A 17,691-nucleotide genomic window follows, 5' to 3' on the forward strand; every position below is an offset into this window, starting at 1 on the left:
GATCAAGACCCAGAGGAAACAGAAAAATGTAAACAGTTAATTTGTTAAGATCATGAAATAGTGGGTGATTTCTCTTGGGTGTTTTGTTTATCACAATGTCCATGTTTTTAAACTTCCAAGTACTTCCAAAATGATCGTTTAGACAAAAAGTCTACACTGCTCACCGCGGCTGGCTTACATTTTCCATGCTTCTTCCACAGCAAGTCTCCTCTCAATTAGCTCCCTCCGCAGCTTTACCATCTCCCTTTGAATCTCCTCCTCCTCTTTCTTGGCCTCCAGAGCCTTCTTTTTCTTTTCTTCCTGTACCAAACATTGAGCCTCTAAGAAGACTGATTTTTTCTGGATCTTTTCCATTCTCTGGCGCTCCAGTTCTTTCTCACGTCTCATGCGATTCTCTTTCACCTTAAAGAGAATACAATGAGGGTGAAATGCAGCCTTCCAAATAGAAAAGGATATGCAAAAGCTTAGAATACATTTTCAAGTTCACGATATGCCCAGTTTGAAACGTTCTGGCCCAGAAGCCCCACTGTTCATTGGAAGAATAGAAAGAAATCCCTTCTTTGCTTGGGTAAGAATCAATACAAGTCTAGATGAGGTCAGATAAGAGGGCTCCCAGCACTCTGGGAATGATTTGCATCATGGAAAAGTTAAAAGTCTAGTGCGTCAGACACCAAGTTCTGGATTCTTAATAATGACTTCCCACCCCTAATATTTTCCAAGGTGCACACTACTGCTGTGTGCACTCTGATTATAATTTAAGAAAGAATATGGATATTCTGGGGAGGCTGCATTGTGAAAGAGACAACAATACTTTAGTGCCATGAGGAACACACTTTTATCATTATTTAAATATATCAATGATTCTGGTTCATATTTGGAAGTCAAAACCATGACTTTCACAGATATTTCTGAATAAGCACAGTCAATTTTTCAAACCTATTAATTCCCTAGAGGCTTTTCTAGCTATGAATTAAGGAGGGCTCCTTTCCCTTCCACTTCACTTACCTTCAACCTTATCTTACTCTCCAGTTATGATAAGACTTCTAGATACTGACAATCTCTTATTGAACCTCCTCTCCTCCCTTTTATCACAAAGCCAAACTGGGATCATACTTCTATCCCTTTTTCTAACATCCTCAGTGCTTTGGCATACCTTAATATTTGAAAGCAATCAGAAATTCAGGGTTTTGAAAGACAACATACAATGTGTAGACATCTGTTCTAGTTCAGGCTTAGTTCTGGACATGTGGGAAAGACTTGGTCATTCTGATTTCCTGAAGCTTCCCTACAAAGAGTTGAGATGCATCTTTTTTCTATAACCCACTATTTATTCCCTTTGAAGAAAAGAAAGTTCCCATATGCCTTTCTAATTCAAAACAGCTGAACTAGATTTAATTCAGATCTGTCCTCCCTTTCAAATTATAATCACAAAATGAGTGAATTTTTCAGTTGTCTGGAAAAGAATTATCATTATAACATTCACTGGAATATTCATGATATTAATATTTTGATGTCACAGTTCAAAAATCAAATTCAAGCAAAACCAATCTACATATTTATAATAGTACCATATACAAACTAATAAAATTTAGTTCACCACTCCGTTGTTCAAAATCAATTATTCCTTTTTTCGGTTTTCTTAAATAAATTGTTTCCTGTCCTCAGTTTATGAGCATTATTTTTCTTCTGAAGTTCTTATATTTTATTTTTATTCTTTCTAACCAAACCACAGATGGCACCCTTTTTCATAATAAAGCCTAAGTCTTTATTTAAGCTTATTAAATGTGCTACACAAAGATTGCTTCCTGTTACCCATTTTAATTTTGTTTTTCCCTCCCACCTGCTTATGTCTCATCTCCATGGTAAGACGAGGATCCTTCTGCTGCTGCTTGTCTTGGTTTCCATTCATTCCAAGATCTTCCAACATTCCAGAATCCACCACTTCTTGATGGAGCAGATGGTCTATAAATTTTTGAACAGTGGTACTTTCCTCTTCTTCCTCCAAATAGCCACACAACTCTGGGGGAGACAGAGCAACAACAAAAAAAGGGAAAATTTTTAAAAATTTAGTACAATTTCCATATTTATATAAATAATCCTGGTACAATAAAAATACAAAGCTGTGAGTGTTCAATAAATAGTAACTGATAATGCCAACTGGATGAGGATAGCCCTGAGCAATTAACTACCTTCAACTGAGAGGAAGGAAAAAAAAAAAAAAAAAAAAAACCAACCCTCCACTCATGAGGAGTTATCCTCACCCAAGTCACTAAAGACTCCTTCACTGCCAAATGTAAAAGCTACTACTTCAGTCTAAACATCCTTGAAGACTCCATGGCTTTTTTTTTTTAATGGATTTATTGAGGTATAATTGATGTACAATACACTGTAAATATTTAAAGTCTACCATAAGTTTTGATATATACATCTACCCATAAAACCATCACTATAATCAAGATAAGGAACATGTCTGTCAGCTCCAAAAGGGTCCTCATGCTGATTTGCAGTCTCCTCCTCCCACTCCTCCCCATGTTCTCTGTCTTATCCCAGGCAACCACAGACCTGCTTTCTCTCACTATAATTTACATTTTCTAGAATTGTTTTTATCAATTAAATCATACACTATGTACTTTTTTTGATCAGGCTTCTTTTACTCAGCATAATTATTTCTGAGATTCATCATGGTGTTTTATCAATAGTTTATCACTTTTTATTGCTGATTAGTATTCCACTGTATGGGTATACCATAATTTAGTTCATTCATTCATGGATGGACATTTGGGCTGTTTCCAGATTTTGGCTATGACAAAGTTGTTATAAACATTTGTGTACAAGTTTTTATATGAACATATGCTTTCCTTTCCCTTGGGCAAATGCCTAGGAGTGGAATGGCTGGATCATAGAAGTAGCTGTTTAACTTCTTAAAAAAACCTATCAAACTGTTTTCCAAAGTGATTACACAATTTTATATTCTCCCCAGCAGTACAGGAGTGTTCTAGTTCCTCCACATCCTCATCGATACTTAATATAGTCAATCTTTGGATATAAGCCATTTTGATACAGAAGTATGTACCTACTCAAGGTAGTTTTAATTTGCATTTTCTCAATGACTAATGATGAAAACATTTTCCTTGTTGATGTTCTGTTTAGTTCCATACATTACTGAAAATGGGGTATGAGGTCTCCAGATAATTTGAAGAATTGTGCAATTATCTATTTCTCCCTTCAACTTTGTTAGTTTTTGCCTCAGGTATTTTGGGGCTCTTATTAGGTGTATATATGTTTAGACTTGCTGTGTTTTCTTGACAGTGGATCCTTTATCATTATAAAATGCCTTTCTTTGGCCATTGTAACAATTTTTTATCCTAAAGCCTATTTTGACTGATATTAGTAAGCTGCTCTCACTTTCTTCTGGTTACTGCTTGCATGGTCTATCTTTTCTCATCTTTTTACTTTCAATCTGTTTGTGTCTTTGAATCTAAATTATGTCTTATGGACAGCATATAGTTATGTCATATTTTAAAATTCATTCTGCCAATCCTGTCTTTTAATTGGAATATTTAATCTATTTACATTAGATGTAATTCCTGATAAAGTATTTTGGTTTTTGTTTTCCATAAGTCTTCTTCTGTAAATGCCCTTTGTCAGGTTGAGGACTCTACCTTCTATTACTATTTTGCTGCGTGTTTTTAATCAGGAATGGATGATAGATCTTGTCAAGTACTTTTCCTGTGTCTACTGAGATAATCACATGTTAATATGTTCAGTAAACATCCTTTTTAATGGCTACATAATATTTTTGTTCAATTTTGATCCAAAAACACCAAGAAAATAAAACCAAAAACTCTACAAGCATAGATGAGTGAGGCCTGGTATGATACTAGATGATAATTGCCAATCTAAGTAAAGAAACATAACTACATCTACTAGCACCATATGAAAGTAAGTAATAGTTCATTATATTCCATATATGCTTCAGAATAAATATGAAGTATGCAAATGCCTCAATTTAATAATGATATTGATAAATAGAAAACATCTAGAAGATGGCAACCAGCATGATAAGATTAGAAACAATGTGATACGAAGAACTGTTGAGTAAGCTAGTATATTTAAGCTAGAAGCACGACACATGAGAGATACGATTATATCTCTCACACGAAAAACCAATATGATATTTTCTCTTGCACTATAAAGTAAAAGCTTCGGAGGTCAAACTCCTTATTTTCCTGGGAGAGAATGTATGAGGATTATAGCCCCATAACAACTGACTGGGCTCCTCCTATCCTGGGAGATGTGTTGGCAGAGATTATATCACCCCATGTGAGGGATACTACAGAAGGATCTCTAGCTGACGAAGTGAAGAGGGGAGATCCGACTAGGTGTTCTTGAATTTCTCTAGCTAAGAGCTCAAGACTTTGTCATTCCTGGGCTGGGGATTTTGTAGGAGATTTCTGTAGAGTCCTAAACACGGGGAATACTGCCAGGGGAGTTTACCAGTGATGTAGGAGTCACACATGAGAAGCTGCCTCCACCATTACTAGGCCTACCTTTATGTTGAATAAAACAAATCAAATTCTGAGTATATTCGAGGAACCCTCACACACTAGTTCTGTGTACAAGCAATAGACTCCTAATGATGTGAAACATTTTATAAATATAAAATGTTTATTTATTTATTTTTTTTAATTTTTATTTATTTATGATAGTCACAGAGAGAGAGAGAGAGAGAGAGAGAGAGAGGCAGAGACACAGGCAGAGGGAGAAGCAGGCTCCATGCACCGGGAGCCCGACGTGGGACTCGATCCCGGGTCTCCAGGATCGCGCCCTGGGCCAAAGGCAGGCGCCAAACCGCTGCGCCACCCAGGGATCCCAATATAAAATGTTTAAATGTGGCCCCCTTCAAAGTAAAGAGTCATCCAACAATATATGGGAAGAGATACTCAGAGCATTAATTGCTATAATAATCATAAGAAGAATTACAAATAGAATATTTTAACTTTAAAAACACCATGAACTTACTGAGGATATAGATAATTTATATTGAACCAAGAAAAACTAAAGCCAATTATAAAACTAAGTAAAACCCAGAAAAGTCAAATAATATATCATTTATTTTTTAAAACAATTAAAAAGACCTCTTAGATACATTCATTAGATTAAAAGCTTAGAACAATGAGACAAGTTCTTACCATCAAACTTGTCATATTTCAAATGTCCACTGGCTTCCAGCACAGGAGGGATATTTGACACAGTGTCTTCAGCATCACCTTCGCCATCACTTACTAGTTCTTGCTTAAGTTTGGTGTCTAACCAGTCATTGACTAGCTCCTGAGCTATCAATAAAACAGAAAAAGTCTTTTTAATATTACTGTTACTTCAGAGACTTTCTTCATTCACTCAGTCAATATTAATTGAGCATCTATTATGTGTCAGGTACTGTGTTAGATGCTGGGAATAGAGCAGCAAACAAAACAGGACAAATAAAATCTACCACCAATGAAGTTTACATTCTAATTGGAGAAGAGAGACCATAAGTAAATAGGAAAAACAGAGTAGGCAAAGGAGAAATGGTGTATAAGAAATAGAAGATGGGTATTGACAGTTTTAAATTAGGGGTTCAAAGAGGTCTCACTGAGAAGACATTTGGGTAAAGAAGGGAAGAAGAAAGTGAGGAAGCAAGCCTATGAATATGTAAGGAAATATTATTCCATGCAGAGGGAAAGCAATTGCAAAGGCCCTAGGAAGAGAATGTCCAGATTGTTAGAGAAATAGCAAGGAGGCAGTGTGACGGGAAAGGAGTGAAGGGGGAATAAGAGGAGATAAAGTAAAGTGCGAATGTGGGGATCAGGTTTAGAGCAGTGATTCTAGTTCAGGGATGATATTGCCCAAGAGACATCTGGCAATGTCTGGAGCCATTTTTGGTTATCACAATAGGGATAAAGGATACTAACATCTAGTGGGCAGAGGCCAGATATGCTGCTACACATCCAATAATGCAGAGGATAGCCCCCCAACTGCCCCCAAAATGATTATCTGGCCCAAAACATCAACAGTGCTGAAGTTGAAAATCCCTTGCACAGAAGTAGTGAACATCAATTGAGAGACAAATGTAATAATCCAGGAAAGAAGTGATAGTAGCCTGGATCTGCAGATGAATTATTAAAATTGGTCCAATTTTATTTATTATTTTTTTCTAAGATTTTATTTATTAATTCATGAGAGACAGAGAGAGAGGCAGAGACATAGGCAGAGGGAGAAGGCATATGTTCAAACACAAAGCCACCCAGGTGCCCCCCAAATGATCCAATTTTAGAAAGTATTGTTTTGAGGTGGAATTGATAGGATTTGCTAATGTAGATTTGCTAATGTAGTAGATATGGGAAGTGAGAGAAAGAAATCTACAAGGTTTTGTTTGGCCTAAGCAACTGTAAAAATAGAGATGCCATTTACTGAGATGGAGAAGGCCGAGGGAGAAGATCAGGAATTCAGTTTTAGACTAGTTTGGTTTGAAATGCGTAGGAGACATACAAATAAGAATGTCAAATAGTGGGGCACCTGGGAGGCTCAGTCGGTTAAGTGTCTGCCTTCAGCTCAGGTCATGATCCCAGGGTCCTGGGACTGAGCTCCACATCATGCTCCCTGCTCAGCAGAAACCTGCTTCTCCCTCTCCCTGCTGCTCCCCCTGCTTGTGCGCTCTCTCTCTCTCTCAAATCAAATAAAATCTTCAAAAAAAAAAAAAAAAAAAAAAAAGGATGTCAAATAGGTATTGGCTTATACCACTGTGGATTTAATGCCACAGAAGTGGATGAGAGTACCAAAGGAAGAAGATGGATAGAGTACCGGTTCTAGGAGTAAGTCCTGAGGAACTCTGGTATTTAGGGATTGAAGAGATAAGGCCGAACCAAGAAGAGACTAGGAAGGAGAGGCTACTGAGGTAGGAGGAAAACTAAATAATCTGCTATCCTGGAAGCCAATTTCTATTTGGATTTCTTCCTTAGTGATATTCGGAAAATCTTCTTAAAAGTATACGTATGGGAGAAAATGTCTACTTTAGCAATACCTTCATCACTATCCTCATTATCCAACAGCTCTATGCAAAGGGCATAAGGGTTTCAAAGAAGAGAAGTATGTATTTCAGCATTAGCTTCATCATTGTTACCACTAGCACATAGCTCTGAAGGAATGGAATATTTCTTACATTAAATGATGCCAAAAAGCATTTAATATAGATAGGAATGTAGGAAATATAAACTAAACAACAATGAATCAAGGTAGTAGGAACCAAGTATAAAAAGTATACTAGCAACAAATGTGGGCTTTCAGAGGTAGGTAGAGAAAGTTGACAGATATTTACCAAGTAACTCTGTGTGCAGTAATTCAGACATTTACATATATAGTGATTTATATGTAGAATAATTCAGATCTACTAAGTGCCATTCATTAGTAAATAGGGGTTTTCTATGAAGTACCCCAAAAGAAAAAAGAAATAGAACTTCCATTGGAGGGTTCAACTGTAGGAATACCTCCTGTTGGATGAGAGGCTCTAAAGGCTGCATTAAAGCAGAACTTCTCAAAGTATGTTCCTCAGAACACTGATTCTTACTGAATATTTTTTTAAAGATTTTATTCATTTATTCATGAGATAGACGGAGGGAGACGGAGGGAGACGGAGGGAGACGGAGGGAGACGGAGGGAGACGGAGGGAGACGGAGGGAGACGGAGGGAGACGGAGGGAGACGGAGGGAGACGGAGGGAGACGGAGGGAGACGGAGGGAGACGGAGGGAGACGGAGGGAGACGGAGGGAGACGGAGGGAGACGGAGGGAGACGGAGGGAGACGGAGGGAGACGGAGGGAGACGCAGGCTCCATGCAGGGAGCCTGACGTGGGACTCAATCCCGGGTCTCCAGGATCACATCCCAGGCTGAAGGCGGCACTAAACCACTAAGCCACCCAGGCTGCCCATGTTCTTACTGAATATTAACAGATGATGGAGGAGAGGAGAAAAAAAGGATATAAACCTTTGAAAACCATGTTCTTCCCATACACTAGTACTTTCTAATATAAATCACTAATTCTTCAGGATATGAATATGGATTTCAGGATACAAAGAGTTTCATAATATAGAAAGCTTAGAAAATGAAGTAAACATTTTTTAAAACAGCAGAATTTCTCAGAAACTTCAGGAGGCTAAAGTATATTGTGTATTCCCACTAGTGGGCTGGGAGACGGCCTCGGCAAGACATAGCCTTACCGATTTCTGAACCAATCTTCTTTCTGCATCTCCAGTTCTACTAACCCCCCAAGACCAAGGGCCATTATTGCTCACCCAGACCACTGCACCAGCCTCCCGCTGATCTTCCTCCTCCCTTTTTTCTCCCCTATAATTCATTCTTCACATACTTAAAATGTTGTACAGTTGTACCTCTGCTTCAATCACTTCAACGATGTCTCATCATACTCAGAATAAAATCTAAATTATTTCCCCAGGCCTATAAGGCCCTATGTATGTAATATGTCTTCTGCTCACTCCCGCAAGCTCATCTCCACTGGGAAGCTCCAGCCACACTGGTCTTCTTTCCGTTCCTCGAGCACCTCAAGCTTGTCTGTACTAAGTCTTGATGCTACTTTTCCCTTTTTCTTGGATACTCTTCTTCCATCACTGGCTCCTTCTTATTATTCAGGTCCAAACTTGAATGATTTATCACTACTTAATTATTTTAAGTTTTCTTTATTCCCACACCAGAATATAAACTCCATGAAAGCAAGGGCTTTCCCTCTCGTTTAAAATCTGTTCCTCCAGTGTCAAAAATAGTACCTGGCACAGACTAATAATTGTATTATTGTATATACATATATATGTATGTATACATATGTATGGGTGTGTGTATATATACACGTATATATACATATATTACAAACATGTAATTTTTATTATGAATAAATTATATATATGCAATTATATAAGGCAATAGTTATATAATACATATTTTTTTGAATAAAGACATACTGTGAGTAAATAGAAACCTAAATAATCCAAATGGAAGCTGGCTTCCAGGACATGGTCATTCTGACTGTCTTCCCACCTCTCTTGCCTCTCCTTTCCAGTCTTCTTTTCTGGCTTCTCCTGATTTCTTCACCCCTAAATGCTGGAGTTCCCAAGAGCATTAAACACTAAAATACTAAATTCCAGAGGAGTAAATGTTTTGGGGAGACAGGAAAGTTAAATCAGTTTTAGACTCTCTTCATAAAGAATAAAGTGGATTTACAACCCAATGGTCAAATTATTTCATAATATTAGATAAGATTATTATGCTGCCCTCCATGCCACAGGACTGATACCTTATAACACTCACCAGTTAGCTCTATCATATCAAACTGCCTCTAGATGGGATTCCATTTCAGGAGACAAAATGGACCTTAAATATAGCCTTACCTGTAATTTTTTTTTTTTAAGATTTATTTATTTATTTATTCAGAGAGAGAGAGAGAGAGAGAAGCAGAGACACAGGCAGAGGGAGAAGCAGTCTCCATGCAGGGAGCCCAACGTGGGGCTCAATCCCCGGTCTCCGGGATCACACCGTGGGCTGCAGGCGGCGCTAAACCGCTGCGCCACCGGGCCCCTTACCTGTGATACTGGAGTTCACTCCAGAGTAAATTAGTTTCAGGGAGGTTGAAAGACACAAAAATTAAGAGAAAGAATAGTTGCTGTTCTGTACTTAGAAATGCATTAAAAAGTTATGTTTAATAAGCTATATTCTAAAGAACTGTCAACACTGCAACAAAAAAAATGTATTGTCTTACCTTCTGCATAGACTTCATCATGATCCTCTATTTGCTCCGATGTTTCCAAATCTACAATTTGGTTCCAAAGCCTTCTGGACAAATGGGAATTTCTAGCAGAAAATGCTTTCGAAACTGCAAATTCTGAGGCTTTCTCCACCCTCTTCAATATAACAACAACAACAAAAAAATCCATTAAGATGACACAACTTTGTTCAGGGCTAAGGAACTTTTCTCCTACTCAAGAAACTGATTTTTTTTTTTAAGATTTTATTTATGTATTCATGAGAGACACAGAGAGAGGCAGAGACATAGGCAATAGGCAGAGGGAGAAGCAGGCTCCATGCAGGGAGCCCGATGTGGGACTCGATCCCAGGACTCTAGGATCACGCCCTGAGCCGAAGGCAGACATGCTTAATCGCTGAGCTACCCATGAGTCCCAAGAAACGGATATTCTATCACCTACTGAGATATTTCCATTTTTCCATTTTTTGAAGGAACTGAGGCTTAAACACCCCAAATAATTTCATTTTTTTTAAAAACACGAATTCCAATATTTTACCAAATTTTATTTTTAAGATTTTATTTATTTATTTATTCATGAGAGACACACACAGAGAGAGGGAGGCAGACACATAGGCAGAGGGAGAAGCAGACTCCATGCAGGGAGCACAACCCAGGACTCCATCCTGGGACCCCAGGATTATTTTACCAAATTTTAACACGTACTCACAACATTTATTTTTGAACAAAAAGTTATTTAAACTTTAGATAACTTTTGTTTACAGTATTAGTAATGGGATCCTGACACCTGGATATTTTATTTTAAATAGAAAACAGTGTTTTATTAGCTACCAATGTCACTGCGATTTGCATATGAATATGAAGAGGCAGATTAGCTACACTTCCTCAAATTACTAGCCCTGAAAAGAACTTCCCATCATACAAACAGTAGGCTCAATAAAATTGGGACAGAGTTGCTGAACTGTTATCATCCAGAATGTCTTAACAATAAAAATATGGCCTAATTCATGGGATTGGTGGAGGTGTGCAAACTGTGTTGGCACGTCGGTTCATCTGCACAGTATAAAAGAACGTATTTTGCAATTATCCCCGACTTTTTCTCTCCCCACAAACTTGCTTTCCTCCACATCTGCTGCGTTCCCAAGCTTCCAACCTGGGCAGTTACCATTCCACTTTTTCAGTTCTCGGAATGAAAACCTTGGAGTCCTCTATTCTTTCCCTCCTACCCCACAACTAACCTATCAGGAAATCTGTTGCCTCTATTTTCAAAATATATCCGGGATCTGACCCCTTCTTGTCACCTCTTCTGTCATCACCTGGTCCAAGGCACCCCAATTCCCTGACAGGTTTTCTGTGATAGTCTCCCACCACAGCAGACAATCCCTTTGAAATAAAAACCAGATGTAACTCTGCTCAAAATCCTTGAACAGTTCTCTATCGCATGCAGAATAAAAATCAAAGTCATTACAATGTCCTTCAAGGCACTGCACCATCAGGCCCTCTGTGAGCTCTCCAATCTTATCTACTACACCCCACGGTCACTCGACTTCAGCCACACTCACCTTGTGCATCCCTCCTCAGATATATGCCAAGCACGCCCCATCTCGTGACTTTTGAGCTTACTTCCTCTCTGCTGGACTGCTCTCCCTCGATGGCCATACAGCTCTTTTCCTGGCCTCCTCTTGACCTTACTCAAATGTCACCTTCAGAGTAAGGCTTTGTCCAACTGCCCTACGGGAAACTGTAACCACCCTCTTCACAGCTCTCTCTATTCCCCTTCTCTATTTTCTCTATGGCACTTAAGACCTTATAACATATTTTACCATTTATTGTCCCCCTTAGTAGAATGTGAGCAGGCATGTTTGTTCTCTTCATGCGTGAAACCCACAGTACCCATAATAGTGCTTGGCAGACAATAGGTGCCCCATAAATGTTAAAAAAAAAAAAATGAATACATGTAAAATTTATTTTTTGAAAGCTGTATTTGAGAGAGAGAGAAGGCACATGTGCTGGGGGAGGGGCAGAAGGAGAGGGACAGACTACCTGCTGAGCAGGGACCTGACACAGGGCTGGATACCAAGACCCTGAGTTCACAACCTGAGCTGAAATCAAGAGTTGGGACACTCAACTGAGCCACCCAGGTGCCCCTAAAACTTATTTTTAAAAGCTGCACTTTCCCACAGTTTATATTGTTGCCTGACCTATTTTGAAAATGATTTTTCCTCTTGCCCTTCATAGAAAGGCTGGTAGTACCTCTGCTAAAACTTGCCAGTGGCTTTACCTTTTAAATTCTCAAGGGTTTCACATATTATGTTTGAATTAGAAACAAAGGAATAAAGTTGAAAAGCCAAGGGTAATTTGAAAAACATGTAGAAAACAGAACACACAGGAAAAGATATGAATCAGAAAAAAAAGAAAAAAAATGATCTAATCAAGGTTAGAAGAAAGAAAGTATCATTCACTCTTTATGAGGTCACTCTGGAGAGATCTGTCTCCCACATTATTTCTTGGCCTCTGATGTGCCCGAATTGATGACGGTCGATATGCCATTTATTGTATGGTCACAAGATGCTTGGCACATAGTCCTTCCCTTTAGGGTTTTCAAATTCTAAGACAGTAAGTTGAATTTCACATAGATCACGTGTGCATGCTATATACACATATATGTAAATAATGTACAAATAAATAGGTCGACTTTCAGTTTTTAAACCAACACTCACAGGGACGCCTGGGTGCTCAGTGGTTTAGCACCTGCCTTCAGCCCAGGGTGTGATCCTGGAGTCCTGGGATCAAGTCCCACATCGGGCTCCCTGCATGGAGCCTGCTTCTCCCCCTATGTCTCTGCCTCTCTCTGTGTGGGTCTCTCACGAATAAATAAAATCTTTTTTTAAAAATAAATAAAATCTTTTAAAAAAACCAACACTCACAAACAAAAAATAAATAACAAAAAGGATTGCAGACTCAGTGTCTCAAGTCTACGAGTGAAAGAAAAATCTGTAGGATAGGTTATGTCACCTGAATTGCAATTGGTAGATTCTTGGCAAAGGAGGCAGAGAGAGAGTTTGGAGGTAGGGAAAGACTTAGGTTGGTTCAAAGAACTTGGTCACAGGATGGTTACAAGGAAGGGAGTAAGGAGAAACGTCTGCTTGGCTCTTACAAAGCAAGTGTTTGGGATATCCCTTAACATGAAGATTTTGGCCAAAAAAAAAAAAAAAAAAAAATACTAGATGATATTAAGGATTAGAAAGTCTCTGTATTTCCTTGTTTAAGATATCCCATCCTAACCATTTTTCTTTTTTCTAACCATTTCATACAAAGTAAATATGTAAGATATAGAAGGTTTTACATTAAAGTTCAATAAAACAAAGTGTGAATTCACACAAAAATTTAACACATTTTTTAAGCAAGTTGACTGAAGGCGACTGAGGGGAAAATAAAACTAAAAATGACCAAAGAGTTCCCTTTTATCTACCTGCCTACTTAATACCTACTTATTTACTGTGTCATGTGCCACGTGTGCAAGAAACCACTCAAGAATAGCTCTAAAGTAACACAGGGGGATTAGAAAGAAACCTCGAATATCTTCAAAAGTTTACTACTCAGTAACTGTGTTATGTGTAAGTATATGATTTGTAAAGGAAGCATCCCAGTTATTCCCATGATCTTATAAATGCTCAATATGAGCTCCTCATGTCCCACTATGCACATCAATCCCACTGTCCCACTCAGTGGCAGAAACAGCAGGTACAATGCACTCCTTCATTTCCTCAAGGCTGGGAGGTAGAAGCACAAGTTCCTTAATATGTCCTCAAGGGCAAACTGCCTGTTTATAAATAATAGTTTTGGGAGTAATAGATTTTTGAAAGTGCCCAATTGTTTTTTCATCACTCTATACAAGCAAATGCTTGACATGGTCTCTGTTATGTATGAATGGCAAAATAATTCTGAAGGGAAAAGTGTTAGAAGATGGGACAAGGGGGTTGAGGTGGGCGAGGAGAAGTTGTTCACTGAGAGGGGCATCTCAAGCTAAGCCTTAAGGGAATGATCAGGATTGGCCTCCCAGAGAAGAATGGTATTCCAGGTTTGGGGGATCAGTGTGAGTCAAAGGGAAGATAGGGATGCAGGAGACTGGCGTGACAAGAGGCACACAGAGTCCCAACAAAGGGGCCGTTACAGGTAGACTGATATCATAGTTTGACTGACAGCCTTAAATGCCCATCTAGAATTTACAGTTTCATTGGATGGCATACAAAATCCCTGAAGGTTCAAGAATAGAGAATCAATGAAAATGTTTAGAAAGCTCAAGTATCAGGGCAGCTCAGGTGGCTCAGGGGTTTAGCGCCGCCTTCAGCCCAGAGCGTGATCCTGGAGACCCGGGATCGGGTCCCATGTCGGGCTCCCTGCATGGAGCCTGCTTCTCCCTCTGCCTGTGTCTCTGCCTCTCTCTCTGTGTGTCTCTCATGAATAAATAAATAATCTTTTTAAAAAAAATCTCAAGTATCAAAGTAACAGAATGCACAGTAGTAAAGAGATGAGTTAGTTTATCAAATCAGGATAAGGATAAATTATAAATCACGGTGAAGTGTTGCATTTTGGGTGAGCTTCCCCACAATTCACAGTTCTACTCAAGCATCTGTCTGAGTCTAAGTGACTTCAGCGTGCCTGAGGAAGACTCACCAACAACTGAGCCTCCAGGTTTGCTTGATCTACTGTATTCCAATGGCCTTTCCTACTTCCTGTACAGCAACTCACTGACATGGACATCACAGAATTTTCCATTGTTCAGCCCCAAAGCTGATAGCCCCCACCCCAACATCACCTCCTGTCCATCTCCCTCTTTTAGTCCCCCTCCTCCACTACATTAGTGTTGCACCTAATCACATCCTTAGTCACTATGGGTCTCCTCTTCCCAACCTAGGAGTCCTTAAAGCGTCCTCTCCTTCCTACTCTGCGTGGATATTCAACTACTCTCTTAGAGAAGCCTCAGATCTCTTCTCTCTTTGCCCCTCCAGTGAAAACCTTCAAGCCTGGATCAATCTGATCTACCAGTTTTTGCTACCACATAAAGTTCTGGTTACCAACTTCAGCCAAAGTCCCCAGTGCTGCCCTGGTAATCTTTTCTGTTCTCCAGAAAGCCCTTTCTTGACCATCAACATGCTCCACACCCCTTTCATATTCTCTCCCTTGTTCCACGTAACCAGATCTGAGCTGATTCTGAGAGAGTGGTGCACTCAAAGGGATTTGGAAGTCTTAGTTCCAGAGGTCCTACCTGTTTAGGATGCACCCAGAGTGGGATAGGTCAGGGAACAAAATCAGGAAAGATGACAGCAATGAGCGAAAAATAGGAGAAAAAAGAGAAAACACTGTTTTAAAAAGATACTGAGGGAGAGGATTTCTGGAATAAAAAAAGTGATAACTGTATCAAATGAACCTTACACAAGTTCGGGGATGAAGAACAGATTTGATCAGGAAGTCATTTCTGAGAGCTGTTTCTGTGGAGTGGTGAGAAACAGGAGCAGGAAGAAAATTCCTATAGACACCAGAGGATAGTAAGATGCAGGGGCCAGAAATCTAGGCTATACTCCCAAAGACACTGGATAAGAAAAAGATGCTGCACCATAATCAGAATGGACCCGGCAGGGTCAAGTAAGGACTTACTGATTTTTTTTTTTTTTTTTTTTTTTTTTTGAGATGGGAGATTTGAGGGCATAAGGGAGACAGAGCTACTGCAGAAGTTTTAGAGGAATGATAAAAGGAATGATAAAAATCTGACGGGTCAGGCTGACAAGTGCGTAAGTCAGAGCAGATTTTTAACCTCTTTCACTTAGAGGCGGTAACTAAATGTGCAATTAAGCCCTGCAGGGGGTTGGCATTGGGACTCTCAGCACTGACATGGAAACTAGGCTTAGGAGGAGGCTGGGGAGTGGGCTTCCCAGGGGCTGGCCTCCGCAATGGCAGATCCATTCAGCCCTGCAGCAGAGCCAGGAAGCCTTCCCCAGCCTGTCTGCATTAGCGTCCCCCACTGCATGCTTCTATTACATCCTTTATTCTCCCGACGGTTTTAAGTAAGTTGTTTAACCTCCACTGGACTATAAACTCTGGGAAGGCAGGAACTATACCTGCCCCCAGCACTGTTTTATCTTCAGTGTCCAAAGGAGAGGGCGAACACTTAGAAGGCTCTTAATAAATACCGGCTGGATAAATAGTTAACATTGATTACATCTGGCCTAGGTTCCATCTGGCCTGGTGCTTATAATGGCTGTCAATTTAGATAAGTAATAGCTCTTCAAAATACTACCAGGCAGAAAGATATTTTCCCAGGAAAAGGCTGCATGATTTGGAAACATATGCTGCACAAATGAATTGAGTATGGCAAGTTGCCAAACTGACCCTCAGCGGCATGCACCTGAAGGAGTTTAATAGTACTTTCAACTCAAATGGTACTTGGACTCAAAAATACAGACCTCAGGCCTGGAAGACAGTTCAGAAAGTCACCTAATTCAATCCCCGCCCTCCCCCCCACCCCCCCACACACAGAATGCTCAAACATATTCTTCATTAGTCCTAACATTAAGTGGCTATTTTAGAATCCACTTGAATACCTCCATTGACAGGAAATACAGCTCTTTATGAGGATGTCCACTCCATTTTTGGATCTCTCCAATTATTAGAAAATTCTTATGATGCATGCACAGCTTTCACCTCATGCTCGGGATGCACTGTAACTATGGTACAGTCCTTCCAGTATCTGAGGGAGGCCACCACATTCCCTCTTACAGCTTGCCCTCTGCTCCTTTAGTCCTCTTCATGGGATCCTCACAGCATTTCAAAGAGCATGTCTATACCCATTTTCTTGTCATTCATAGTTCCATGAGAATGAACAGGATAATGCAAACAAAATACTACAGAGTATAAAACTAAAGTAACCCAGATGAGAATAAAACTAGCAAGACATGTGCAAAACGGAGATCTATTAGTATTCCTTTCCATCAGGCTATGTCTGACTTTTAACTCTCTATTTTAACTAGGCTGTAGCCTTACCTTAATCCAGTGTTCCACATTGTCAGGGTCAAAGGCAGGCTGGAGATAATATATACAGAATATTAATACACAGCAATAACTTTATCAACTTTGCCAATTTAATCTATCCCTCTGACTAAAGCATACGGAAAAGTGTCCTTTTTCTTTCGCCAAGCCATTTCATCAGCAAGTTCAGCAAGAGCACAGAATGATGGTCAGAGGAAGAAACATGAGGCCTTACTCTGGGACTTGTTTTTATTTCCTACCTAGGCCCACCTGGAGATTCTAATTTAATTGGTCTGGAATAGTGCCCAGGTGTCAGTTTTTTTTTTTTTTTTTTTTTTTGAAGGTCTCCAGAGGGGCACCTGGGTGACTCAGTTGTTATGAGGCTGACTTGATTTTGGCTCGGGCCATGATCTCAGGGTCATAGGATCAAGCCCTGTGTCTGTCTCTGCACTCAGCACGGGTCTGCTTGTCTCTCTCCCTCTCTCTAGTAAATACAAAAAAATCTTAAAAATAAATAAATAAAGCTCTCCAGAGCCAAAATAGAGGAATGCTAGATATATTCCTTAAAAAAACCCAAATAAGTACTAATTAGCCAGTTTATTCAAATGTCATGGAAGCAAATGTACTTGGAGAAGGGTATGCCCTTTTCCTCAGTCCCAGTTTTCAAGAATAACTTGTAGTAAGGGGCTTTACTATCTTACCTATAACAGGAATATTGTTTGGTCCAATAGTAACTGGGGAGTGGGGTGGGAGATAATCAATCTTCTGTCTTACAAAGCAGAAAATGAAGTGAAGATCACGTATATTTCTACCCGGGTCGGTCTAATAGTCACTTAACAAATAGAAGTATTTGCTTT

The 17,691-nt window shown here is 39.5% G+C and overlaps 1 protein-coding gene across 9 annotated transcripts in view; it reads right to left on the reverse strand.

The window, feature by feature from the left end:
* CCDC191 (coiled-coil domain containing 191) overlaps positions 1-17,691 on the reverse strand; it is an 89,812-nt gene that overhangs the window by 70,270 nt on the left and 1,851 nt on the right. For 2 of the 9 annotated variants that reach the window (XM_072723582.1, XM_072723613.1), the window contains exons 2-7: positions 16,850-16,888; positions 15,245-15,338; positions 9,806-9,947; positions 5,193-5,336; positions 1,841-2,019; positions 179-402 (exon numbers count right to left, since the gene is read on the reverse strand). In XM_072723582.1, coding sequence (XP_072579683.1) covers positions 179-402; positions 1,841-2,019; positions 5,193-5,336; positions 9,806-9,947; positions 15,245-15,338; positions 16,850-16,869 — 803 coding nt within the window. In that variant the 5' untranslated portion in view covers positions 16,870-16,888. The remainder of the gene's footprint in view (positions 1-178; positions 403-1,840; positions 2,020-5,192; positions 5,337-9,805; positions 9,948-15,244; positions 15,339-16,849; positions 16,889-17,691) is intronic. The other 7 variants (XM_025990081.2, XM_025990083.2, XM_025990082.2 and 4 more) reach the window with 4 other exon arrangements.

This window comes from Vulpes vulpes, chromosome 1 (genome assembly GCF_048418805.1).
Source record: "Vulpes vulpes isolate BD-2025 chromosome 1, VulVul3, whole genome shotgun sequence".
In the NCBI taxonomy this organism is placed as follows: Eukaryota; Metazoa; Chordata; class Mammalia; order Carnivora; family Canidae; genus Vulpes; species Vulpes vulpes.